Genomic DNA, 27,063 nt, shown 5'->3' on the forward strand with positions numbered 1-27,063 from the left:
TGTCACGTGCTTATTTCTAATTGCTACATCTTCTCTGGTGAAGTGAAGATTCAGCACATCCAATTATTTTTCACATGTATTACTTGGGTTGTTTGCTATTTTGTTATTGAGTTTTGAGAGTTCTTTATGTATCCTGGATACATGACTATTATCAAATATATGTTTTATAAATATTTTCCCCCAGTCAGTGGCTCTGTTTCCATTGTCCCAAGAGTGTCCTTTGATGAACAGAAGTTCTTAATTTCTTCCTGTTAGAATGCCAGAATGACTTCTTAAATATACTGCAAGACTGTCATACTCTGGGGAGTTGGGGCTTTGTCCTTTAAATGGCTATATGTATCTCTGAGCCAGTGGCTATTATGTATTGTTATAACCCTAATGGATAGAATACGGTGACCCCTCTCAAGAAATATCCCAGTGATCCATTTGTAAAGTTTATGCTTTTCCTGGAAGTTTATTCTCTGCTGAAGTAGAGTGTTGGTTCCTATGAGGCAGGGGCGAGGCATTTATCAGGTACACCGTAAGGGTTCCACCAAAACTAGCAACAGTGAGTCATTTTGGAATCTTCAAACCAGTGAATCAGAAGAAAATGAAAGAAGGTACTCTATAGAACTCACTTTCTTCGAGGAATTAGTATTGCTCTTAAGTGATAGGGATGTAAAGGATTATGTCAGGAACTCATGGGATTCACCAGGATGCCTCCTGATGTTTCCATGTCTCGTAATAACCACAAATAGGTAAATGGAACAACCATGGCCTGGAGGAGGCATGAAACCAGAGGCTCAGACCTCTCAAAGGAGAATGTCTGGGCTGTCCTAATGGAGAAGAAATTGAGACAATCAGAAGTACTGAGTGAGGGTGCGTGGAATCTAAAATGGAGCTTAAAAGAAGGAATTGATGGATACTATTGAAGCTTCAGAACAACTGTAGATGTGGGTACCATTGTTTTTTCCTCTATTGCAATATTTTTTTTTTTTTGAGAAGTTTTCATGTGAAAAAAGGCTCTAGTGTAGGAAATGAGTGTAGTTGACCATGACATGATTTGGCCAACACTGGTCACTGACCAACCCATGTCCCACAGGCCTTGTTTCTAGAGCACACTCTTGATTCTCTGCCTGAGGACTTTCTCCAACCCCAGAGAGGTAGGTCCTACATATGTACATGGCAGGAAGATATTGCCAGGGAATTAATAATTCCTGAGAAGAGCTTTTAAACAGCGACAGCTAGGAGTTGATATATAAATATAGTTCCTAGATTTTTCCTTCTAAACTAAGATCCACTTCGTATACAGTTAGAACTGGCTCGCTAAGGTATATTTTACTGGTTGCATTTTCTTGTTATGGGCTGAATTGTGTCCTCCTAAAGTGTATATGTTGAAGTTCTGATGCTCAAAACCTCAGAAGGGGATTGTATTTGAAGATAGTGTCTTTTAAAGAGCTAACTAAGATAAAATGAAGCCATATTTTATGCAATCCAATTGTCACCGGTGTCCTTATCACAGGAGGGTTAGGACACAGACACACACACAGGAAAGACCATGTGAGGACACAGCAAGAAGGCAGCCATCTGCAAACAAGGAAAAGAGGCTTCAGGGAAAGCAACCCAGCTGGTACCTTGATCTTGGACTTCCAGCCTCCTGAGCTATGAGTAAATAAATTTCCGTTGTTGATTCTGTGGTATTCTTTTATGGCAGCCTGAGCAGGCTACCCCTGCTATCTTCATTTGACCATCTTCTATCTTCTCTTCCTCCCTACTGATGTTTTTCTTCGCTTCTTAAAAAATAGACACACAAATCCTAATTCAAAAAATTTGCCTTTGATAAACCAAACCCTGGATAGTGCCATATAAAACAAAAACAAAAACAAACAAAAAAAAACACCATGATACCCAGTCACCAAGAAGAAAGCAACATCATTAAAAAAAAAAAAATGATTGAGCGGTAGGTTGATTAAATCAGCATTCAGGTAATAATGAGGTTGCATTAGATTTTTACTATGTGTCATACATTAGAGTGTGCATTTTGTATCGCATTACATTTTGTCAAGTTCACCTTGACACAAGAAAGGGAGACCTAGTACATTCAACAGTCAAAGAAACTTAGATTGGACCCAGTGTCAGATGGTATGCCACTACTCACCCAAACTATTTGCACAAAGATTTTTCACTTGAATAAACTGTCAACCCAGAGGGAAGTACAGTTTCTAGGAAGGAGTAAGTGGGTAACAACAAATTCCTCTCTGAGGCCTAAGAACTGAAATTGGCTCAAAAATGGTAATACCGTCCCAATGAAAAGAAGTCTATTAGGCCACGGAATGCTAATATTAGTATTTGCTGGTCACCTGTCAAAGTAAGCACATATCCATGCTAATTGTGTCTGTGTATGTGAAAGTGCGTAATAAAAGACATGGGGAACAGGGGATTTGTAGAAGATTCCTATCAGATCTGTCTTTGGTTGCCATCATGGATCCAAGACGCCCTGGTGTGGTAAAAAATGTTTCGATGGTGTCTCATGGATGAGAGTGAACCTGGTCTATGTCTTGAAGCACTAAATCTTCGTAAGTTTCAGGTTGAGTCAGTAAGTCTTGATAAGGATCTTCAGAATGTGATCTGATCAAGCAACTTAGTGCAGAAGCCTAGAAATAGGACATCACAACATCTACAATTACTTCAACCAGATTTTCAGTGATTTTTATTTGATCTTGTAAGTTTTTTGCTGCAGTGCTCTGTATAGCCCACTGATCCTCAACTGGTGGTACCTTTACCCTCCAGGGGATATTTAGCAATGTCTGAAGACATTTTGGTTGCCAAAATTGGGGGTGGGAGAAATTTTTGACATCGAGCAGGTAGAGGCCAGGGATGCTGCTAAACAGATCATGTCCCCTCCTCCCACCACCCCACCACCCCTCAACACGTAATTATTCATTCCAAAATGTCTACAATGCCAAAGCTGAAACACCCTGGCCGGCCAATGTTTTCACAACAGCCTAGGTAGAGATAGGGCAATTCTAGCCATGTCTGGAACCACCGTAAAATACATTTTTTTCGGTGATCTTGTCAGGTATTTATGTAGCCAACCGTCCGTGCCAGCATCTACAGGGATTTGAGTAGTAGCAAGAGAGACAGTCATTCCATAAAAAATGATAAAATGCTATCCGTGAACACAATGAGATATGTCCCCGTGACTTTTGTCCTAGGGACATGGAAACAGAAATATCAGTATGACATTTTGCATGTAGCAAAGGCCAACCATTTACGAGGGCTTTGCAGAATAAATATGGAGGAACGCACATGTGGTGATGTGGGAGACTACATATACACGTATGAATACGTCTGTGCGTGTGAGCACATTGACGTGTTGGGGTGTGTATGACTGATGGGATTCCATGAAAAATTATGAGGTATGGAATTAATATCGAAATCACACTTACGTGTTCCTAGAGCTATTGTATCTCTTACTTGGCTGCTACTTTTTTCCTTAAGTATTTATTCGATCTATTATGACATCCACTTGTTAAAGATATGGGAAAAGCCACTGTTTCCCCATCTCCCAACACAGTAAATGTAATACATGTTCAGTATATTTTAGATGGATGAGTAAGAAATACATGTGTGAGTGAATGAGGGAAACTGACTATGAATGAAGCATCTATACAATGGAATATTTTGAAAATGGAGTGGCTGGTGAATGTAACATGTAACTGTTGTTCTCTAACCTCCCATCTCCCATCTTGCCATTAAGAGGGTTTTGGGGGGGGTGTTTGCTGTTGTTGTTGTTTTCACCAATTCTCTATACAACCAGAGATTGAAGTTAACTATTAACACATCTGATTCTTTGTGATGCTTTAAATGTTTCCTCACCTTCTCAATAAAAAAGGCTACTCACCCAGCTGATCTCATTGCCATCCACGGTATAAGTGAGCCCACAGAGTGAGAACGAAATAAAAATCTGCACACAAGTCAGTATCATTTGAAGGATCACAATATTCTACAGAAGAGAAGGGCAAGAATTAAGATTTCCCCAACCAGCTTTAGTCTGCAATGTGCTCATCCTGGTTGTCTGGGGGGGGGGGGGGGGCAAGGGGCCAGGGTTAGTGGATATTTTGAGGACAATGCACTTCCTATCCAAGATATGCCCATTCCATTGAGACACAATATTGGATCTGGCACAAACCTTGCCTCAGCGAGCAACCATAAATAAACTCCTACAGAAACAAATATGAGTTATAGGAATTCTAAATGGCAGAGCTCTGCAAAAGAACTCCCTTAACATTCTAGAGTTAGTTACTCCTATTTCAGCCATTTTTTCACACGCATTGGTCAAACACTGAATACACCAGGACTTTTCTCTCTCTCTCTCCCTCTCTCTCTCTCTCTCTCTCTCTCTCTCTCACACACACATACACACACATTCATACACATACACACATCATGTGACTCAACTTTACTCACAGAAAGGATGGATTTACTAACATTCCATTGGTCTTTTATTTTTTTATTTATTTTTTAGTTTTTTTATTTTAGAGAGATAGAGAGAGAGCATGGGGAGAGAGGCAGAGGAAGAGAGAGAGAGAATCCCAAGCAGGCTCCACACTCAGTGCAGAGCCTGATGCAGGGCTCAATCTCATGAGCCTGGGATCATGACCTGAGCTGAAATCAAGAGTCAGATGCTCAACTGACTGAGCCACCCAGGCGCCCCTCCATTGATCTTTTAAATTAACATTAAGATGACTCAGACCAGCTCCCAAATTTTGTATCATTTTCACTACCAGAAATCCATAGGCCAGTCCTCAATGTTCCAGATCAGGTCCCTCCTCTCTGGGCACACTGATCTGTGAGCAGTCTTTTTATCATTTTTTTTTTAGAACAGCCCATGTTCATCAGAGAAAATCTGGAATAATAAGAATATGTGTTCTTAAAATGACACACAGAAATGCACACACATAATTCTGCAATTCTGAAATCAGGTTGTTTCACTTTTTTTTAAAACAAATGTCATGTTTATATTTATTTGTTTTCCTATCACTTTTCAACCTTTAGAAACTTCATCATAGGCTTTTAGTCGCTGAGGGCTGAGGTAACTGAAAACAAACATCACGTGTGAAGACACCATCCAACAAATTAGTACTTACAGTTATAAAAGATTTAACCAACGAACATGCCGGTAACTCCCAGCATTCAAGTAAGACTATGTCAACTAAATTCACGGAGAGAAGAATTATCCCAGTGCTTGAAAGTAGTGTGCTGATAATGTTAGCTCCAATACTGACTTCGATCTGGAAGAGAATAAAGCCTTTAATGGAAATACTCAGGGCCCTTTGTATTTCCAGACACATCTTCTGCAGTACCCTGGAGGCATGCCCTGGCTCTACGGGCTAAGGTAAGGGATCCTTCATGAGGAATTCAATTTCCTGTTTTACTGAAGCCGTTTTCTGGCAAGCCACTCTACATCATGGGAGAGAAGGGAAGAAGTGATCCTCCAGAAATGAAAGCCCATGGAGCCAACATCATGGGGGTTCTGTTTGTTCTGGTATCACTGGTAGGAGTGATTTTCAATATGTCCACCCTGAACTAGAAGCTCCCTGATATAAACACAAACGTGCTCCCCTCTCCATCTTAGCCTTCCAAAATGCGTCTCTTCAACCATTGAAACAAGGATCCATCTGTGAAGACCCCCTTCTTTTGCTTCTTACTAGGCTAAAATTCAGACAGTTGGATACTTTCTCCTCCTTTTTTAATTTTAATTTTTATTTATTTTGAGAGAGAGATAGAAAGCAAGTGGGGGAGGGAGGGAGGAAGAGAGAGAGAGAGAGAGAGAGAGAGAGAGAGAGAATCCCAAGCAGGCTCTACACTGTCAACACAGAGCCTGACACAGGGTTTGAATGCATAACCCATGAGATCATGACCTGAGCTGATGTCAAGAGTCAGACGCTTAGCCAACTAAGCCACCCAGGCACCCCTGGATAATTTCTTCTCTTAAAAAAGCTAAGTGTATGTCTCGTTTTCTAAAGAATTAACAGATGATTGAAGAAAAAGTTGCAAGCCAATGAAATAGATCATTGAAGAAAAAGTTGCAAGTCAACGAAATAGACTGGAATATCCAAATCTTGTTTTGGTTTGGCCTCCTGTAGAGAGTCAGAGTCAACTGTTCTTGTTAACTCATTAAATGAGCAAAAGGGAAACTGATACTCACCAGAAATTTTGTTTGTTTTCTTGTACATGAGATGGTCAAAGATCCAGACATGATGAACTGTTCATAAGACAGGAAAGACATTAACGGGGGAGAACGCTTTCCTATCCACATCACCCACCTCCACCTTGGATGACTTAACCTGAACCCCACATCTCTCCCAGTCCAAAAGAATATTCCTAAGGAACAACGCATTGAATCGAACCAAGTTGAATGTGTGTCCATTTGGGGCATGTGCATGGAAGAATATTGACATGGAGAGAAAGTGAGGCAAGAACTCAAGGTAGATGCCATTGACCGTGATAGAGTTGGATAGGATGGATGATTCTGCCTACACACCCCCATCCTACCCCCATCCTGACCTATCCCAATTTATTCCAACCTGAAAGTTCATTTGCTTTCTTTAATTTTTTTTAAACGTTTATTTATTATTAAGAGACAGAGAGAGACAGAGCATGAGCAGGGGAGGGGCAGAGAGAGGAGGAGACACAGAATCCGAAGCAGGCTCCAGGCTCTGAGCAGTCAGCACAGAGCCCGGCGCGGGGCTCGAACTCACAAACCGTGAGATCACGACCTGAGCCAGAGTCGGATGCTTAACCGACTGAGCCACCCAGGTGCCCCTCATTTGCTATCTAAAGTACACCTGGGTCCTCTCAAGTAGGAATGATCTCTCCCTTCAAAGGAGGGAGCATGGGACTCAGGAGCATTTTTTTTTTTCTCCAAACACTTACAATTGGTCCTGAGGCTGCTTCATCATTTTCTCTCCTAACAAATCCCCTATCTACTTGGCACAGTGCCTCTAACAGAGTCTAAAAAGGAGTCTCAGCTATTGTCTACAAAAAGAGAGGATAAACTAATTACATATATTTTTCCTTTATTTACAAGTTCTAAATAACTTCTTTGATTCCCAAAGTAGTTCAAACAGATATACTCACAGATGCTGCAGCCCAGAACGGGTAACCAATATAAAAGCAGAATAAAAGATTCCTGAAGTCAGAGTGCCAGTAAAGAAAAATCTCAATGATCCCAAATAAGAAACATTTCAGGCCAATCATTATCTGAGCTACCTGGAGGAACAAAAATAGAATACAGGGGGGAAGTGGAAAAACTCTCTACATTACAGACTTTTCTCCCTCGATCTCAAGGCCACATATGAATCGCATTTTTATCTTTTCCACCTTCACTGGGTCTTAAAAATAATCCTCGGAAGAGTGAAATCCAAAAAAAAAAAAAAAAATGGTGTTGGTTTCCCAGGCCCTGTGGATGGATATTACGTCATGGGGATATTATATTTGGGCACAAACATCCCATTTGAACTCTGGGAGCCTGAAACACCTTCAAAGCAAAACATCTGATCTAAGTGTACTCCCAGATATATTTTCCTACCCACTTTTTACCCAGTCTTATGAGCTGGCATAAAATAATTCAGCCCCAATAAAGTTGTAGACCATTTAATTTTCCATACTCACCCCCTAACGTCTACAGGGCTAAAGGTAACTTACACCCAGGGATTGCAGATTCTTTTTAAGGAAATCACGCAGCTTGCTGTGTACACGTTGAGCTAAATCGGGTGCGTCTGCTCGTCCCACCTGCGCACTTTGAATTTCATTTGTTGAAATGCCCCCAGCAGTCCCCTCGGTAGCAACGGCATCACTCATTCTGTAAGAGACCTGTACTTGACGCCTGGATGCGGGGGGGGGGGGGGGCGGGGGGGGGGCGGTTCTGCAGCCCTCCAGGATGGAATCAATGGAATATGGAATTCTGGAGCACAGCAGTGGAAGGCAGGGATGGGAAAATAGTACCACGGGGGCTTGGACAGCTTCCTTACACTTTCTAGAAGCCCAAGATGTTCACCACTGTAGAGCGGACGCCTCCGTTGTTTCTGACATATCTGCAAAAAAGAGCTGTGGATTGGACTGGAAGAATGCATACCTTAAGGTCAGGCACACCCTTGCGTGAATCGCGACTTCCTGTTATTTGCTCGGTGGCTTTGGACAATTCAGGTACATTCTCCGAGTTTCTATTTCTTCAGCTGTGATTTAGGAATAGCAACGTTTCTGTGACCTCATAAGGATTTTCTCACGTCATGTTACTGAGACAATTCATCGAAGTTATTTAATAATCTGCAACGTGATGCACGTTTCCAGTTCGTTTCTTTTCTCCTCAGAAAAGAGCAATTTAAGCTTTCCTATGAATTCTTTGTATCATTGCCTAAAATTTCCATATGATGAATTTTTAGAATAGAACAGAATGGATCTCACTCGATTGGTCTTTTCCTCTAAGCCTACATTACTTTTTTTCTTCACAAAGCCATACTATTTTTCTGTATTTAACATAATGACTGCATTATAAGATTTTGAAAAAACAGAGAAAAGTTCACATAAAGGTACATTAACCACACACAACTAGCAATATTTGCCTTCATTCCAAGTCTTTGCTGATACACATAAATGGTTTTTGAGAGTTTAATTATGGTTTACGTGCACCCTTGTCTCTAAATGTTTTACACTTCACATTATATATTAAAAATCTATCCAAGTGTCTGTTAATTATCACTTTTCTGTTTGCACAATATTTTAAAAAAGAATAATGGTATGATCTATTAAGCATTTTCAAGATGCCATATATGTATATTTTTAAATTTTATTTATTTTTGAGAGAGAGAGAACACAAACCAGGAAGGGGCAGAGAGACAGGGAGACACAGAACCCAAAGCAGACTCCAGGCTCTGAGCTGTCCACATGAGCCCGATGCAGGGCTCGAACCCACAAACCGTGGGATCATGATCTGGGCCAAAGTCAGATGCTTAACGGACTGAGCCACCCAGGTGCCCCTAGATGCCATATATGTTTTAAGTGACCTATTTTTGTTAGTGTAAATAAGTATCCCTTTAACATTCATATTCATAAATTCCCTTTTGTGGGATTATTGAATCAAAGCATAAGGATAAGAGCAAGTCTTACACATCCTAAATTCCATGCCAAAAGGTTTTATCTGTTTACATTGTCATTAGAAATACCTGGATTATCGGGTTATGACACCCTCAGTGAAACACCTCTCTTCTAACGATGAAATCACCTGCAGAATATTTCAAGTGAAATATAAAAAGTAGTAGCAAAATGTTTCATTTTCTGGCTGACATCCTAGTATACCAGGTTTTCTTGATCTCTGTTTCTTCAGCATCTAGAACAATCGCTCGGCATCTAACGGGAGAACATCCTTTACTTTTTAAATGAATTAATGGTAAACAATGAAAGGAAGATTGGAATCTATTGCTGACCTTGTAAAACAGAAACAAGTAACACTTTAATGGGTAAATTATGAATTCCAATGCAAAGGACGGACAGAAATTAAGGGTGGTGCATGTTGCTCTAAAAGCTTCCTGAATTACTTCCATCACACACTTGCCTCCGTGTAAACCTTTCTGTGTATCTCAAGAGTTAAAAAAAAAAAAAGTCATATTCAGCCTCTGATGAAGAAGATAATCTTATTTTTCAAAACTCTAATTGTAAGGGGCGCCTGGGTGGCTCAGTCGGTTAAGCGTCCGACTTCAGCTCAGGTCACGATCTTGCGGTCCGTGAGTTCGAGCCCCGCGTTGGGCTCTGTGCTGACAACTCAGAGCCTGGAGCCTGTTTCGGATTCTGTGTCTCCCTCTCTCTGACCCTCCCCCGTTCATGCTCTGTCTCTCTCTGTCTCAAAAATAAATAAACGTTATAAAAAGTAAATAAAACCTTGTCCTCTCATGTGTATGAACATGCATATACCTACATGTGGTAAAAGTCTTACATGGATGGGAAGGGAAAAATAATGATTGTCTCTGAGTTCAGAAGGAAGGAAAATGAGCTGGCGGCTCAGGGCTGAGGCTCCAACTCTGCCTAGAAAGTTTTATTAATTTTTTTTTAAATTTTATAACATTGAAGCAAATGAAGCAAAAGGCTGACCCTGGGCAATAGATAACGTATTTGTAATCATATTATCTGTGCATATATCCTTAGTAAAACAAATGACAGTAAGAGAAAATACTGCCACAGAGCCCCTGCCAAGCTGGCAGAGAAAGACTTTTCTGCTGTCTCCTCCCCTCCCTGGATCCTCACTCTTCCAGCTTGGATCTGCTCCCAATCCAGGGATTTTGCCTATCCCCAGCCCAGACTCAAGCCCGGAATCATTGCCAAATTCAGCCAGAATATATACAACCAAAAATGACCTGCACCTACCTTGATGTCTATCCCAGGCTGCCAGTGGGTTTTAAGTAGCAAGCTGTTCTGGTTTGCAACCTTGTGTTTCATATCTTTCATGGAGTTGCCCCCTGCCCTTGGCCCTCTGTGGAGAAGGATTGTTATGGTAGAATTGTTACTCTAGGCTTCTTTATTTCCAACTTTAGGTTAGATATAAGGGCGGTAAAGATAAGCTAGCCTTAATATTATCAGAAGATAATCAACAATCTACCACGCTCAGAAACAGAGATAACAGCTTTCTGAACTCTTCTGATGGTGCATATTCCACTGTATCGGTTTCCACTTGATTCTTTTATTTAGACCCAAACTCCCTGATTCGCGTTTATATTAATAGTTCTGTTTAATTCTAGTTCCGTTCTTAAGGCGCCCCTACCAAAAAAGATGCCTGCAAACGCTGGCCTCTTCTCTGCCAAATGCTTTTTCTTCTTGCTGAGAGTATGCCTTTGAAAGGCTAAAATGTTTCCTTTTCCTTATCTCAAACATCTGAGTGTGACAGGTATAGATCCAACGTTTATCAGAGGTATAGTGAATAGTGCTCAGAATTTCTTTTTCAGTCCTTACATGACAGACACAAGGATCTGCTTATTATCTATATATTAGAATTAAAAAAAAAAAAAAAAGGAAGCTGAGAATTGATCCAAGATCACACAAGGAGTAATTAGTCAAACCAAGTCTGGCCAAACCCATGCCTGTGTTGTTGGGGTTAATTTCAGCAAGCCTGAAACGGACCTGAGAGGTGTTTCGGGAGTACCTGTGGGGCACTGACCCTTAGTCAAGGCATGGACACATGGATTCATTGTGTTGCTCTGTAACCAGGGGTCTGAGGAGTTTCTGGGTGGCTTGTGCCAGCTTGTCAGCATTATTTATTGATAACAGTGTGACTAGTGATGTGTATGTGGCTTCAGCGAGACCACAGAATGGTATGTTATTGGGGCTGGTTGCAATAACATGCCCATGTGACAAGCCAAGTATAAGAAGCCCCCAAACCAATACAATTTGGTCCTGGTCCTGAGGTTTTCTGTTGGGATTCCTTATCAAAAGCAAACGTGCATCACAGGGGGAAAGGGAGGGCAATTGGAACACAAGCCCGTCATTATGGACCCCTTGCAATGAGGCAGTCATTAGCTGGAACGCACATTTTTACTTTAACGCTGTTGCTATATCGTGTCCTAGTCCTGCAAAATAGATCTTAAAGTGGGACGCATAGTCCATTTGGATCCTATGAGTCTTCTTTAGAAATTAAAACCCGGGGCGCCTGGGTGGCTCAGTCAGTTGAGCATCCGACTTCCGCTCAGGTCATGATCTCGCAGTTCCTGGTTTTGAGCCCCGCATCAGGCTCTGTGCTGACCTCTTGCTCAGAGCCTGGAGCCTGCTTCAGATTCTGTGTCTCCTTCTCTCTCTGCCCTTCCCCTGCTCACGCTTTGTCTCACTCTGTTTCTCAAAAATAAATAAATGTAAAAAATTTTTTTAAAAAATAAAAAGAAATTAAACCCTAACCGCTACCACTGGAACATTGGGCATCAGAAGTGACATTGCATTGAAGACCCAGATTCGTCTTTAACTAAAAATATTGCTAAGGATTTATTTATAAGTAAAAAGGGTGGTTTTGATAAAGGGAATGCCCAGGTGGTTACTGAACCCCTTCGGTTTGAGGTGGCACAGGCTTTAAAATCAGTTGCTGATAATAGGACTTCCCGGTATAATATGGAAATGATAGAAACCTGACCTGAGGATCTAGCAAAATGGATGACTAAGGAACTGCAAAAGAATGGCAAGTCAGCTGAACATTCCTTTTTAGTGTTCCTGCTTAACAAGACCAAGAGTGAGCTTTTCCCTCTTTGGCCAGTAGGAGGAGCGCCAGCCAAAGGAACCGGGACAAATCACACGGATCAATTGTCTACATCTATAAAAACGGCTCCTAAGAATTTAGTGTATAATGGACTAACGGAGAAGTGCATCATTTACACTCAAAAGAGGGCAAATGCTCTACTGTCCTTCCTTTGCCTTGTGATGGTCAACGCCTACTGAAGCCATGGAAATACCTCAAAAGCTGGCGGCTTCAGAATGGCTGTACAAAGACTATGAAACAAGCCCCCCAGGTGAGATGCCTCTTGCCTGGGTTCTGACTGACACTGTGATAAAAGAGGTATCACCAGAATGGGCATCTTATTTGACTTTGCCCTTGTGACCTCAGGAGAATGGAAAAAAAATGGCAGTCTTGAGGCACATTATTCTGTAGCTTTCCTTTCTTCTAATGTCTTTGTCTGGCTTTGGCTCATGGAATGAGCTGAGACCGTCCCCTCCTTTCATTCTTTTTTTTTTTTTTTTAATTTTTTTTAAACGTTTATTTATTAATGAGAGACAGAGAGAGACAGAGCGTGAGCAGGGGAAGGGCAGAGGGAGAGGGAGACAGAATCTGAGGCAGGCTCCGGGCTCTAAGCTGTTAGCACAGAGCCCGATGCGGGGCTCGAACTCACGCACTGTGAGATCATGACCTGAGCCGAAGTCGGACGCTCAACCGACTGAGCCACCCAGGCGCCCCCCTCCCCCCACCCCGCCTCCTTTCTTTTGTGAAGTTTATAATGGATTGTTATTATTTTTCTTTAAGTATCTGATATATTCCAGTGAAGCTATTTGGGTCTGAGCTTTTCTTGGTGGCAAAGTGTTTGAATATTATTTCAATTTCTTCACTTGTTATAGATACATTCATATATTTCTAATTCTTTTTGGATCAGTTTTGGTAATTTATGTCTATCTTACAGTTTCATTTATTTGTGTAAGTTGCTGGCATAAAATTGTTCGGAATTATATATAAGGGCTTTACAATGCTTTTAATTTTTGTAGAGTTGGTGATGGGTCTCCTCTTCCATAACTGATTTTGATAATGTGTGTCTTCTCTCACCTTTCTGTTTGGTCTGTGTAGCTGAAGTTTGTTAATTTTCCTGGCATTTTCAAAGGACTAACTTTGCTTTCCTTAGTCTTTCTTCATTATTTTTCTGTGCTCTAGCCTTAATTATTTCCTTATTTCTCCTTCCTTTGGATTTAGTTTTCTCTCTCTTTTTCCTGTTTCATGGGAGGGGGCTTAAGGTTATGGATTTGGGACATTTTTGCTTCTGATATAAGCACTGAAAGCTATAAATTTTCCTCTAGGTCCAGGATTAGCTGTCTCCCATACATTTGATGTTTTCTTTTTTATTGAATTTAAAATATTTTCCAATTTCTTTTTTTTTTTAATTTCTTTGACCCATAGTCAATTGAGAAATGAGTGATTTAAATTTACAGCTATATGGGGATTCCACAAAGTCTCTCTGCTATTGATTTCTTGTTTAATTCTGTTTTGTTCAGAGAACTTTATATTATTTCAATCTTATAAAATTTATTGTCTTAAGTTCCAGCATATGATCTATATTTGTTTTCTATTGTTGTATAACAAATGCATTCCTACAAATAATATATATTATGTTAAGATTTTTAAAAATATTTATTTATTTTTGGGAGAGAGACAGAGCATGAGCAGGGGAGGGGCAGAGAGAGAGGGAGACACAGAATCGGAAGCAGGCTCCAGGCTCTGAGCTGTCAGCACAGAGCCTGATGCGGGGCTCGAACCCACGAACTGTGAGATCACGACCTGAGCTGAAGTCAGACGCTTAACCGACTGAGCCACCCAGGTGCCCCTATATTAAGATTTATCTTATATATATATGTGCATCAAGTTAAGTTGGTTAATAGTGTTCAAGTCTTTTATTTCCTTCTTGATTTTCTGTCTAGCTTTCTTATCAATGATTGAGAATAAAATATTGAAACCCACTTGCAGTTGCTGAATTCTTTCAATTCTGTCAGTTTTGGCTTCCTATATTTGGGGGTCTCTGCTGTTAATTACACCTTCATTTACCCTTGTTTCTTCCTGCTCTGTTGACCCTTTTATCATGATAAAATATCCCTCTTTCTCTCTAATAATGTCTCATATTAAAGCCTATTTTATTTCATAAGAATATAGGTATTCTAATATGTTTTCACTCTTATGTGGATCCTGAGAAACTTAACAGAAACCCATGGAGGAGGGGAAGGGAAAAAAAATAAAAGAGAGGTTAGAGTGGGACAGAGCCAAAGCATAAGAGACTCTTAAAAACTGAGAACAAACTGAGGGTTGATGGGGGGTGGGAGGGAGGGGAGGGTGGATGATGGGTATTGAGGAGGGCACCTTTTGGGATGAGCACTGGGTGTTGTATGGAAACCAATTTGACAGTAAACTTCATATATTGAAAAAAAAAAAGAATATAGGTATTCTAGCTTCTTATAGTAATGGTTCGTGTCTTTTTGAAGATACAAATAGTAAATTATTTCCGAAAGATGCATTGTCACCTCTCACTGATGACATATGCAGACAAAGTTTGCAGGTGTGATTTTATACTGTCATATTAGCTGCCCACAGGGAAATTCCCCATGGACACTGCTGAATTATTACCCTGGCTTGCCTTTTCTATTTATTTGGGGGGCTCGGGGGCGGGGGTGGGGGGTGGGGGTGGGGGAGGGAAAGCATTTCTCTTTATCACCACTGGATGTCAGTAGAGTCACCTGTGCAGAAGCTCTGAAAAATGCCTTTAATTCTAAAATCTTCCTTGGCAGCAAAGGGAAGAGAAAATAAATTGCTGCAGTCTGAGATTCTCTGTTTAGAGCCCTGTACAGACACTCTTGGAGGAATGAAAGATCTTAGGAGATTAATCAGTTTCAAAATCCAGAGGCAGACAGAGATTCAAATTGTTTACAGAATCAAGTTGGCGTAAGGGAAAAAGTTGGGGGGGGGGTGGCGGCAGTGGAAGAAAATTGAAAATAAAACTCAACGGAGCATGTTCTATGTGAAACACACGTGTTTTCAATACATCTTCAGATCTCAAGGTAGACGCCAATCTCATTTCACTCAGGCTGGAGGGGCGTGGCCGCTTAAAAGACACAGGTGGTTAACACGCTGGTTATGTTGAACCAATGGTAAGAAGTGACTTTGAGTGTGGCCTAAAGGGCTGGCTGCCTTTTCTGAGAAAGGAGTCAAAGCTAAGAGAAGTCTAGCTTTGGGAAAAGCCCTCAGGGAACCTAAGGATAGGTTGGGGACCCTCCCCAAGCAGAGAAACCCACCTTATGATTGATGAGAGGATTGGAACTTTCAGTCCACCCCCCTGGCCTCTGGAAAGAAGAGAGGGGAGAGAAGGGGTAAAAATTGAGTTTTATCACCAATGGGCAGTGATTTAATCAATCATGGGTATGTAACAAAGCCTCCGTAAAACGCCAGAACAGGATTGGGATAGCTTCTTGGTAAAAACAAAGAGATTCGGGGAGAGTGGTCCTCCACAGCCTTTCCCATTCCTTGCCCTCTGTATCTCTTCCCTATGGATTTTCTAGAGTTATATCCTTTTATAATAAACTGGTAATAGTAAGTGAAACATTTCTCTGAGTTCTGTGAGCCACTCTAGCAAATTAGTTGAACTAAGGAGGGGGCTTGGGAACCTCTACCTATAGCCCGTGGGCCAGAAGCTCAGGTGACAATCTGGGCCTGCTACTGGCATCTGAAGTGGGAAGAGGGTGGTAGGGTCACAGTCTAATAGGACTGAGCCCTTAACCTGTAGTGTTAGATGCTATCTCCAGGTAGAATTGAGTTAATTGTTTGGTGGTATTGATAAAATACACATCATAGAAATCACATAAAGATTTTATTTTGAAGCCAATTACTTACAGAGCTCCTGAGGTTTAATTGTAGGGGGCTTGTCTACACGTAGTGATGAGTAAAATCCTGTGAGGGAACACTACTGTCTACTATGAAAGAGTCGGAACACCACCGTAAGTCAGTTAACTCCTGTTGGCGATTAAGGGGGACAGGAAAGAGTTGTCTCCTTTACTTCAGCATGATCACTGAATCACACAATCCTATCTAGGTTTTTGGTAAATGTCTGACTATTTGGCGGTCTAGTCGATGGTAACTTACACATCTGTGCTTTTACCTAATGCCAAACCAAGACCCCCCCTATTGAGCACATATATTCAGCAACAAGAAAACAAACATATACATTTCCAGTGCTCATTACCTAAACGCTACATTTCAGGGAACTCAAACTTTGCTTTCTTGAGTTTCTCTGGCTGGTCTTCATACAGTATCATAAAGCCAAATTTCTGATGACTATTTCCCCTAAGAAGTTACTAGTTCTTCGTATCCAGGGTCACGAAATGCCTTTGAGGGTGTGCTGGATTTATTCTTGCAACTCTGAGGCAGGAAAAGCACACGCTAAAAGAAACAAAATATGTTAGTTCTTCAGACTTCACTAAGGTTCAGCTTAATATATACATCTCTCGATGTCATTTCCTCCAATCTCTGTGTGTGTGTGTGTGTGTGTGTGTGTGTATGCATGTGTGTTATACAAGATGAGTGTAGCATGTCATTAAGCTCTTTAAATAAGTGCTGCTCATCAGCTCAGTATTCATCCTGCTTTCTGTAATAAAAATTTTGGATAAATCAAGGCTTTTTAATTTGGTTAAATGAAGCTGTGAGTCTATGGTGGTGGGAGGGTGCTGTCCCATGGAATTTGAAACAACAAGTTTTTAAAAGTATCTTTTAGGTGAAAAAAGAATTTGAAGATCACAGGAAGGTGAAGCCAGAGCAAAGGACATTTGCCAAACGCAGTCATGTGCAAATATCTTTCACTGAGTCAAGACTGTTAAGGAGACTGGGGCTGTCTAGGGAAGACACAAGCCAAGTTCTAGGGACCCAAGCACAGCACGGACTCACACACAATGCCAGGCAGGCCACTTAACTTCCAGGTTTCTGCACTTACAAGATAGGAGACCGAACTGGTCCATTTTTCAGGTTCAACCATTCCATTTGGTTGACCCTCGGCCAGTCAGCTCCCCAGTCATTATCTGCTTTCCTCATCTGTCTTCCATCCCCATCAAACCAGCTCCGATGTGTATCTCATGACCGACAACTGCCAGCCCGTCGGTCACCCTAGCTGACATCACTCAACACAACCCTGAACCTGAAATACACCTGGCAGGACTCGGGAAGGCCGGCCAGCACACTCACCCCAGGGAAGTCGGAGTGAGCCTCTTTCCACCAAATCACGGCAGAGAGCGCAGCCAGGCAGAACTCCAGCGCCGTGTAAATCAGCATCACAGACAGAGTTCCCTGCAGCGGAGGAAATACAAGATTGGCGGTGCTTGAGTCAACTGAAGCCCTCATCCCTTGTTGGGCGGCGACTGTGGGGATGAAGGCCTCAACCATCACAGAGTGAAGAGCACACTGCTCCTGCCCAGCCTGGCAACTGGCTTAGTTTAACCCCTTTGCTTAGTTAGACCCTTGAGAGGGAGGATGAACTGTAATTACATTAGCTACACATAATCCACTTTGTGCACCGTACGTCTCGCTCGAAGACATAGCTGTATCTGATTCCGTCGTTGACGCAGCTAGTGGTATGATAACTCCCAGGGCTGGGAGAGGCCAGCTCCCATTCTTGCCTCAGCCTCACCTCTACTGCTTAAGCAGCTGAGTGGGCCCGAAGTCTCTACTTCTCTAGCTTGTTTCCTCATTTATCAAATGCGCACCATGATACTTCCTTCTCAGGGGGATCTGAGAACCAATGAAGTTTTGACCTCATTGGTGTAAGTCCTTTGTAAAAGTCAATATTAACACCCCCTCTGGATGGGCTTTCTTAGCCTTTCTTGATGTCTGTGAGGGTTAGAAAGAACAATCCAGGCAATAAACACAGCATAAACAAAGCCGCCACCCTCACTGACAAAGCCAAGCAACTCAAAAAAGATGCTCCACCAAGAGACTAGGTTCTACCATTTCTGTCCTGAGGCAGCCTTCATGCAGACCCGGCGAGATGATAGGACAGGAGAGCAAATGTGACTGCACGGACTTCTCGTCTATTTACACACAGTGGAAGAGGAAACGCAACTCGTGGACGTTAACGAGAAATTGTCCTAGCAAGCAAGCTCACCATAGTCCCTTTATTTATAAAGCAAAATTATCCCTCACCAATTCAGACTTTATTCATTATACAAATCCCTCCTCAACTTCTCTCCAGGATGATTCTCACCATGAGCTGGCTCCACCAAGTGTGGGTTTATGTCAATTACTGCCAACCTCATTTGCAGGTACCTTTTCCCCATGATCATATCACGAACCTGGAGAGAAGCAAGTTCCTTGGGCCAGCTCCATAAGGAGTGGTGTGCAAGCACGTGCTTGACCAGCTCTGGCCAGCCTCCAGCTGTGTCCTTGACATCACCCACTTTTGTGACTGCAGGACAACAGATATTCTGGAGCCCCTTTATTCGTGTCTTTCTCAGGGTTTTCTGACCGCACACATACCCTTCAATGCTCCAACCTAAGACATTATTTCTATTAGCTACACTTCATTGCTTTCTTTTCCCTAACAGCGGCAATTGTTATCAGTTGCCATTCTCCATCCTTCTATATATATTTCTCAATTTAATAAATTCCACCTCTGTAAGTTATAAAAAAGAGCAATGATGCTGCTTTTTCACTCGATCAATACTGTTCATCACTGCGGTCACCGGAAGGAGAAGCCCTCACCTCCAGGGTCACGCTTCCTACCCTCTACTTCTCAGTGCTTGGCCTGATGTCTGCTCAGGCCAAGTTAACACCCTAGTACACATACTTTCCATGCTTCCTGATCACTTACATCTTCCTGCTGTCTTTGCCTTTCTGAATTTACCTTTCCACGTGCCAAGATTTTTGGTTTGGCAAACTCCTATTTTATGACGCTAACAACAGAATTACTTTGATTATTAAGAAACTCTATCAAGGTAAGTTTTAGCTTTTCCTTATCACCTTTATTTGTCATTGCCTGTTCTACTCCATTTCACTGCCCCAGAGCCTACCCTGTCATCTCAGTCGGGCAGTGCCCCCCTCTTTGGGAAGACGGAGCCTTGGCCTTCCCCCAGATGCCCAACCCGGAAAGAGTTAGACAGATTTTCAAAAGAAGGGGTAACGACAAGTCAAGGCTTTCAGAAACCTCATATGACTGGAACAACCCATCTAAAAAATACTTACAGTCAGAGTGGTTTTGGCCGTGATGCATTCTTTGTCCATATATGGGTTAATATAATAGTTAAATGTAGTCCATTCAGGTTTTCTTTGCTCTTTGTTGAAGGTACACTTCCGAAAGGCAGGATCCACAGCATCCAAAGTGACAGAGAGGAGAATGAAACCCACCAGAGCGCATAGAGAGCTCAGAATGTTTGCAACCACGCTGCTCTGAACCTGACAGACAAATGCTGAGTTAAGAATCACTTCCGATGAGCAACCAATGTTCTATCATCCCTCTCTGCCAATGCATTGCAGAACCTTACTTTCTAATCTGTGTCCTTCAGGAAGTCTAGCATGGGTAGACTTAAACCTGTATGTCTCCCCAGCACTTAGCAACATCTCTGAACCTAGAAGGTACATCTTGGCTAGGTGAATGAATAAATGAAATGTTTCTCCCCACGTAGGACTTCAGTAGGTGACAGAGAATATTCCTCTCCTGAATTCTTTACCCAGGACTGATGGCGGGGCTTCCTGAGGCCGTGTCTACAGAATCCCCTAAAAGGTATGACCAAAGGCAGATGTGATTTCTTTCTCCCCCAACTCATCCAGAAACCCCTGGTGGAAGCATCAGCCACACAGAGGAGGCAGACAAAGCAAGGTGCTCCTCCTTGCACCCCACCTTCTTCAACGCCCACCCACCCAGATAGGAATATGGGGACATAGTGTAGTCAGGCTTAGGTGAGCCCTGGAGTGGACAGACCCAGGGCTCTGTATGAATGAGTGGTCACACCCAGAGCTCTGTATGAAGGAGTATATAGAGAGAGTTCTAGTCTTAGGCCCGAGGATGGTGTAGCACGTGAGTGGCAGGGTGAGGCAGAAGGTCAGACTGGATGTTAGGAAGCTGACATCATAGTAGTAGCTTTGCCTACGACCCTCTCAGTTTTCCTGAGTGCTCCGTTCCCCAGTTCCATTTTCCACTCTGGGTCTCGTTTCCACATGTACAAAGTGAGTGAGGGCAACAAACACACTGAGCTCAGAGATGTGGTCTCTTCTACCCCAACTCACAGGAAAGGGGACTCGAGCGAGGATGATCCTGAAAGCTATATTTATAGGTGAGTGTGGTCCAGGGAACTCCCAGTAGCCACAAATTAGAATATCACATAATCCTGTCTAGGTTCCTCTTCCTTTAGGGGCTCAGCAGTTGGAGATTTGGGGCACAGTAGAGAATAGGCAGGGCATTTTTCTCCTCCTAACCCCCATTCCCTAAAATAATGACTAAGGTGCACGCTCCTGGGCCTCCCGATAACCTGATTTCCAGAGTATAGCTTTCTTAGAATAATTTAGGTTTGTTCTGGGACAGCACTCTCCCTCCACCTCAGAAAGGGCTGGTATAATGTGTGAACACAGTAGAATTCACTACAAGATTCATGACTCTGGTGAGCCTGAGTGCACCCAAAGCCCACACCCCCATGGCTTTGAGTTTGCTGCTCTGTTCACTCTGGTGTTGCTTTTCTCTGGGGTAAGGGTCCCATAAGCTTCCCTGATAATCTAGAAACATTAGTCTTAAAAAAAAATATTTATTTATTTTGAGAGAGAGGGAGAGTGAGCAAGCATGTGCATGTGTGGGAGGGGCAGAAGGAAATGAGAGAGAGAATCCCAAGCAGCCTCTGCACTGTCGGCACAGAGCCCAGTGCGGGGCTTGATCCCACGAACCATGAGATCATGACCTGAGGCGAGGTCAAGAGTTGGATGCTTAACCGACTCAGCCCCCCGGGCGCCCCTAGAAACATTATCCAATACAGTTGTCACTAGCCACATGGACTACTTATATTTAAAGTAAACTGAAATAAAATTTGAAGTTCAGTTTGTCTATTTCACTGGCCACATTTCCTGTTCTCAGTTGCAACATGTGACTGGCAGTGTGATTGCTTCATCTCTGCTATTCCAGTAAGTTCTATAAGACAGCACTGATCTAGCAGCTTGGGGGCTAGGTAAGGGTTCCAAGTAATTAACCTCTAAAGTCTGATGAGAGAGAGAGTGAGAGAGAGAGAGAGAGAAAGAGAGAGAGGGGGGAGGGATTGGCATTGTCCTGAGCACTCACTCTAATTTCCTGATGCCTTCAGGAGATTTTTTTTTAAATTTTTTTTTTTTTTGTTTATTTATTTTTGAGACAGAGAGAGACAGAGCATGAATGAGGGAGGGTCAGAGAGAGAGGGAGACACAGAATCCGAAGCAGGCTCCAGTCTCTGAGCTGTCAGCACAGAGCCTGACGCGGGGCTCAAACTCGCAGACTGTGAGATCATGACCTGAGCCGAAGTCGGCCGCCTAACCGACTGAGCCACCCAGGCGCCCCAGGAGATTTTTTTTAAAGCAGAGCTTCCAAATGGAGTTTCTCTGTTCTATGGCATTCTCACATGTGACCCCTAACATCAAACTACTTGAGGGACCTAGGATTGAGTGAAGATTTAGTGAAATTTTACAGATTAGAAACCTCCCTACAATCCATCTTTCCTCTCCCTGCCACTCCCAATCCTGGCTTTCCTGGAAGAGTTAAACGCAGGAAAATTTGTGTGTTTTTTTTTTTTTTTTATCCAATACCAATAATTAATGACACCTTTTAGGACTCGAGAGTTTATACTCAGATCCACCAAAAGTATTGAGTTTTAGATCAGATAGATAAAAGAATGAGAGAGAATTCCCCACATAACAATTTTGACTGGCTTTTCTCAAGGGTTTGGACAGAATCCACAACACATAGACCTCTTTGTAACACTGTCACCGACTTCGTCACTGAAGACTTAAATTTAAAGTCCAGTCACCATCAAAAGGGCATTATAAGGAGGCATACTTTTTCTAGAATAGATTCCTGGGCACTGATCTAGAGTATAAGACAGTACCCTGAATGAAGTCTGTGACTGAGCGTGCAGTGACCGGAGGAGGGTGCACTGGACAGGAATATGGATAATCCAGACTCAGTTCCTGACTCTGATAAATATCTGCTCTGAACCTGCAAGGTGGAGACATTGACCTTGGAGAGTTCTCCCTAAATTTCATTTCGATCCATGAGTAGTGGGTCAGAGTTCTTATACTCACCAAAGGCTTAGTTGACTTTTTCTCCATGATGACTGACAGAGTTCCAGAAATGACAAACTACTCAGAAAGGAGAGACAACGGTGAGGTCAGTTTCTACGTATACACGAAGCCGCAATGTTAGCCACTTGTGAAATCATCAAGGTGATGACATGAAAAGTAAGGTGATCTTCAGAAGAAATGATTATTTGAGCCAACCAAGACATAGATGTAGAATCAGGTGACTTCTGCTATTCCACCCGACTCAACTCTTCCCTGGGCTATACACGCAGGGAAACATGTTCTACCATTGACCCCTTGCTCCCGGCAGACAGTGAGCTGACAGGTGCACAGCCTGCCCTCCTGGCATCTTCTTCCCACTTCCACCCCGCTTGTCTTCCTAAGGATCTCTACTCACACACAAGCCTCCCATGAATGGGTAAGCAGCCTTCAAAAGGGTGGAAAACACTGGGGTAAAGGATGGAGAGGACGGAACAGATACCAAAATGATCCCCAAACTCAACACCATCACCCCGCACAGGATCTGAATAGCCTGTTGGAAGAAGAAGAAGGGAGACAGAGGATTAAAGTCAGCATCTGGAGAGGCAAAGCCTCTTTATCTCTCCCAGGGTCCTCGCACATCATCAGGATCCCAGCAAGGATACAGACACTGTAAAAGGTCTGGGGTGGGGGCTCCGCGAAGATGTTGGAGGAGATGTTGCTGTGTCACAGAAAACTATAGTGTCGGGCCATCTGGCAGGTGCTCAGCAAGCCTTCGAGCATCTCTGCCTCTCTGGCTCATGGCCCTTGCTCCCGGCTCAGTGTTGGACTGTTTTCCCTGGCTCTCTCATTCTGTTACTACCAACTCTCCTGTCTCTTATGGAAACAGGGGCGATCTGAGAGCCCTCACACCGCCTTGGCACTGGTGATGTGGAAGTCCCTCCCCTCATCTCCCATACCCTGCTGGACACAACAGAGAACCTGACCCTCCGGTCGGCTCCTTGACCCCTCCAGTCCACGTCCCTACAGCTGTGGATCTTGGCTTCCAAGTGGCCAAGGTTGCCTCCTTGACACCCGCCGCAGATATTTCCAGCCCTGTGAATATTTGCCAAGCAGTTTTCCAAACATTATGTCCCACGAACCTCGTAGTACCCCACAGGATCATGTATTTGAGGCAAGGCAATGGGTCCCCCTAGGTTCTGCAGCCTTAGATCATATAACTGCAGAGATAATTCCAGTCCTACATATATCCCTCCCAGCTCTCCTCCCATCAGTCTGCAGAGCTCTAGCAAATCATGCATGAGAGGAGAGAAGCTAACAAAAGACACATATCATCCCTGTTCTCAGAAGGGAAGGATAAAAGAGGGGAGAGAAGTTTATTTTTCTCATGATTTGTGGTGAGGGAAAAATTCCCTTCAAAAACATCAGTCAGGTTGCCTAAGCATGCAATTGGTGAACACATAGAAAAAAACATACATAAAATATGGAATTATTTATCACCATTACTCTGGTAAAACATGTAGACATATGGCTTTTTGTACTCTGATTACACTTCAAGAGAGTGATTTTGGGGGCTCCCGGGTGACTCAATCAGTTGAGCGTCTGACTTCGGCTCAGGCCACAATCTTGTGGTTCATGAGTTCGAGCCCTGCATCAGGCTCAGTGCTGACAGCTCAGGGTCTGGAGCCTGCTTCAGATTTTGTGTCTCGCTCTCTCTCTCTGCCCCTACCCTGCCCATACTCTCTCTCTCTCACTCTCTCTCTCTCTCTCTCTCTCTCTCTCTCTACTAAAAATAAATGAAACATTAAAAACAATAAAAAAAGTGATTTTTTATAAAAAGAGGAGTGTGCTATTGCAAAACTATGGAAACATCAACAAAGACTCAATTGCTAGTATTCAGAAGAGGGGAAAAACATTTTTAATATCATCTTAGGTCTGGGGAAGGTTTGGATGGCTCTACAAGTGGCTTCCATTGGACTACTCACGAACCCAGAGTCCCTCTGGCAAAACTTAAGAGCCACCATGACGTAGTCTAAAGACTACGGTTTCTTTCCTGTACCCCGCCCCCCTCCCCATCCCATTCTAGCACGTTCTGAATTGGCCTTACCCCAAGAACTTTGACCTCTGCCTTTAGTTGTTTCTTGAGGTTGTATTGCCTCTGGTTGGTGGGTTTAGGTTCCCCTGTTTGGGGGAAGCTGATGCCATTTGGTGTCAGAACTGCAGTGGCCTCATTGGTCATGGACCGTGATAGCATGATTGTGCCACGAACCCTGGAAGAGAAAATAAACACATTCAGTTCTTAAAAAGTATAGAGCTCTCAGGCCTCCCAAAATTGGAAGCCAGTATTTGCCCGTTAGTCTGGACTTGACCTATTCTTTTAGGGAAGGAAATTTATACAGCATGCAGCGGTGAAAACCACAAATACTTGGCATCATGAATATTTGTTTCCCAACGGCGTTTGGCACACCAATCTCGAAAGGCAGATGGTCACACAAAACTTGCAATACGTCGAAATCTCTCCCCTGGTTCTACCCACAACAACTGAATAGCCAAATATTCCAAGAATGTCACCCTCAAACGTCCCTACCAGTTATGAGATGCAGGAAGGGTTCTATTCATCAGCGTTTTCCTATTCGGGTTCTGTACTTCTCACGCTACCTAACTGTTCATTTTTTAGCCCAATAATAATACTTATTAGGATTAATCCCAAGTATTTTTAAGTTGTATTTTATTAGACATTATCCTCTAGTGCCTTTTTTTAAAAAGTAATCTCTATACCCAAAATGGGGCTTGAACTCATGACCCCGAGATCAAGAGTCACATGCTCTATGGACTGAGCCAGCCGGGTGCCCCCACCCTATAATGCCTTTTTAATCCTTACAACAACCCTGTAGGTTAGTTGGTTCTTTAGTTACCAAAACCATGCCGTAGTGAGGGAAACTCAGAATCAAAAAGCTTGTTGTGAAGGGAAATAAAACCCACTTTGCACACATGCATGGCAGAGAGTTAATGCCGAAGAGATATTTGCAGTTATGATGATTACTCAGGCATGTTCACATAACTGGAGAGCTGTAGAGCTGGGACTGGACCCCAGCTCCCCCTGAGTATGCAGCCTTTGCACAATTCACTAGATCGTGTGACCCCTTCATCCTTTCCACCTGGCAACAGCAGCCTGTGCCTGTGTTGACTCATTCTGGAGAGGCAGCAGCATGTAGAAAGACGGTAACAGGACCAGAGTCATGAAAGCCGGGTTCCAGGCCCGAGCCTTCCACTTGCCAGCCTCAAGTGACCAAACTGCCTGCAGTATTAGCGACGAGCTCAGCCAGCATCTCTGCTCATAGCACCGTTCTCAGCCCCTGGACTGTCCAGTTTGTACAAGGCCCAAGAACAGTTGAAGGGGCCAGAGCTGTGCTCTCACTGATCACGTGACCTCAGGCAAGGGACTCACTGAGATCACACAGTTAGAAAACAGCAGCAAGAGTTAATCCAGAACTCCTTCCCTCTGCCTGCTCTATTTCCAGAATAATCTGGTGCCTCTTAACTTCTCTCCAGGAGCTTCCAATCCGATATCCCCTCTAAGGGAGGCACAGCAGGGGAGTCAGAAGTTGAAAACAGTCTCTGGACATTGCCTACCTGTGCCCGTGGACCAGCCTGTTGGTTGCAGCTGAGGTCTCTCAAACTCCCAGGAGATTCTCGGTTCTCACACAGTCCTGTAGAATTTTCTACTGGTCTTCACCTTTTGAAAATCACCAGCCCTTCCTCAGTCCAGAGTTTATAGCCACACAGGATGTGATACTTACAGATTGTGGATTTGTGAAATGTGCTTGCACTTCCTTTTTTCCCCAAACTCCTAGCATCTTCAGCCAAGTCTCCAGTAGAAAACCTAAAGATTGGGAGAACGTGAGATTCCCTGAGCTCTGTGTGTGCATTGCCACCCCAACACTTCCTAGCTCTGTGTTATCAGACAAGTCGGTGTTCTTCTCTGCCTCAGTTTTCAAGTCTCTTAAACAGGGCAACAGTACCGACACTGGAGATTTGTTATGAATCAGTTTAGAGAAAATATTTATAGAAGGTCTTTACTGTTTCCGAGAGGCATTCAATAATAGTAACATTGATCGTGATAGTGATACTGATAAATAATAATATTAAATAACATATAGCTAACTATAGTCATAATAATAGTGATAATGACTGTGCTGATTTCAAGAGGCATTCAATAACATATAGCTAATAACAGTAATAATAGAATATAGAAAAAATGTTTTTGTTACTTATGTAAATTTTTCTTTTTTCCAGTTCCTTAGGCTCTGGACAGGCTGAACCAGCCTCTCAGCACCCACTGCCTAGATGCTGCCTGCTATAGGGTGGTCCTTCTTTTCTGGTTTCTCTCTTTCTAGCAATGGATCTCTGTGTCCCAGAAAGGTTGGACACTTCTAGGAAGTGGTGAAACCAGATGGGGGCGTAGCTGGGGAAGGACCTGCACAGATTTAACAGACTCAGACTTGGGATGCTTTTGTGAAGCAGAGGGGTCCTATGCA

At 43.0% G+C, this 27,063-nt stretch overlaps 1 protein-coding gene across 13 annotated transcripts; it reads right to left on the bottom strand.

The window, feature by feature from the left end:
• Window positions 1-1,971: 1,971 nt before the first annotated feature.
• Window positions 1,972-26,358, bottom strand: LOC131487937 (membrane-spanning 4-domains subfamily A member 6D-like). 13 transcript variants are annotated; one of them, XR_009250015.1, is made up of 15 exons: window positions 26,159-26,358; window positions 24,633-24,795; window positions 22,944-23,078; window positions 22,550-22,606; window positions 19,481-19,690; window positions 17,489-17,590; window positions 16,497-16,693; window positions 15,553-15,600; window positions 10,402-10,507; window positions 8,016-8,219; window positions 7,690-7,846; window positions 7,123-7,254; window positions 6,191-6,247; window positions 3,884-5,273; window positions 1,972-2,633 (listed from the first exon to the last, which is right to left on the bottom strand). XR_009250015.1 is itself a non-coding variant. In XM_058689139.1 (10 exons), exons 5-10 carry the CDS (start codon window positions 7,843-7,845, stop codon window positions 2,508-2,510), a joined length of 717 nt encoding a protein of 238 aa, XP_058545122.1. In that variant the 5' UTR covers window position 7,846; window positions 8,120-8,219; window positions 10,402-10,507; window positions 15,553-15,600; window positions 16,497-16,603; the 3' UTR covers window positions 1,972-2,507. The 13 variants fall into 13 exon arrangements, 4 of the variants coding, with proteins under 4 accessions (XP_058545122.1, XP_058545121.1, XP_058545123.1 ...); XR_009250019.1 differs by having other exon boundaries at window positions 7,657-7,846; XR_009250013.1 differs by having other exon boundaries at window positions 3,884-3,985; window positions 5,130-5,273; window positions 7,123-7,846.
• Between the last annotated feature and the right edge of the window lie 705 nt (window positions 26,359-27,063).

The sequence above is a fragment of the Neofelis nebulosa genome, chromosome 10 (genome assembly GCF_028018385.1).
Source record: "Neofelis nebulosa isolate mNeoNeb1 chromosome 10, mNeoNeb1.pri, whole genome shotgun sequence".
NCBI classification, from domain to species: domain Eukaryota; kingdom Metazoa; phylum Chordata; class Mammalia; order Carnivora; family Felidae; genus Neofelis; species Neofelis nebulosa.

What these genes read in the sequence shown, in the direction of transcription:
- LOC131487937 (XM_058689137.1), bottom strand. Translation starts at nt 24,779, where the DNA reads ATGCTATCACGGTCCATGACCAATGAGGCCACTGCAGTTCTGACACCA. An exon ending in CATTCATGGGAGGCTTGTGT is followed by an intron (nt 22,607 to 22,943) that starts GTGAGTAGAGAT and finishes CTTTCTGAGTAG; the next exon opens with TTTGTCATTTCTGGAACTCT. An exon ending in CGGCCAAAACCACTCTGACT is followed by an intron (nt 17,591 to 19,480) that starts GTAAGTATTTTT and finishes CCTCCGCTGCAG; the next exon opens with GGAACTCTGTCTGTGATGCT.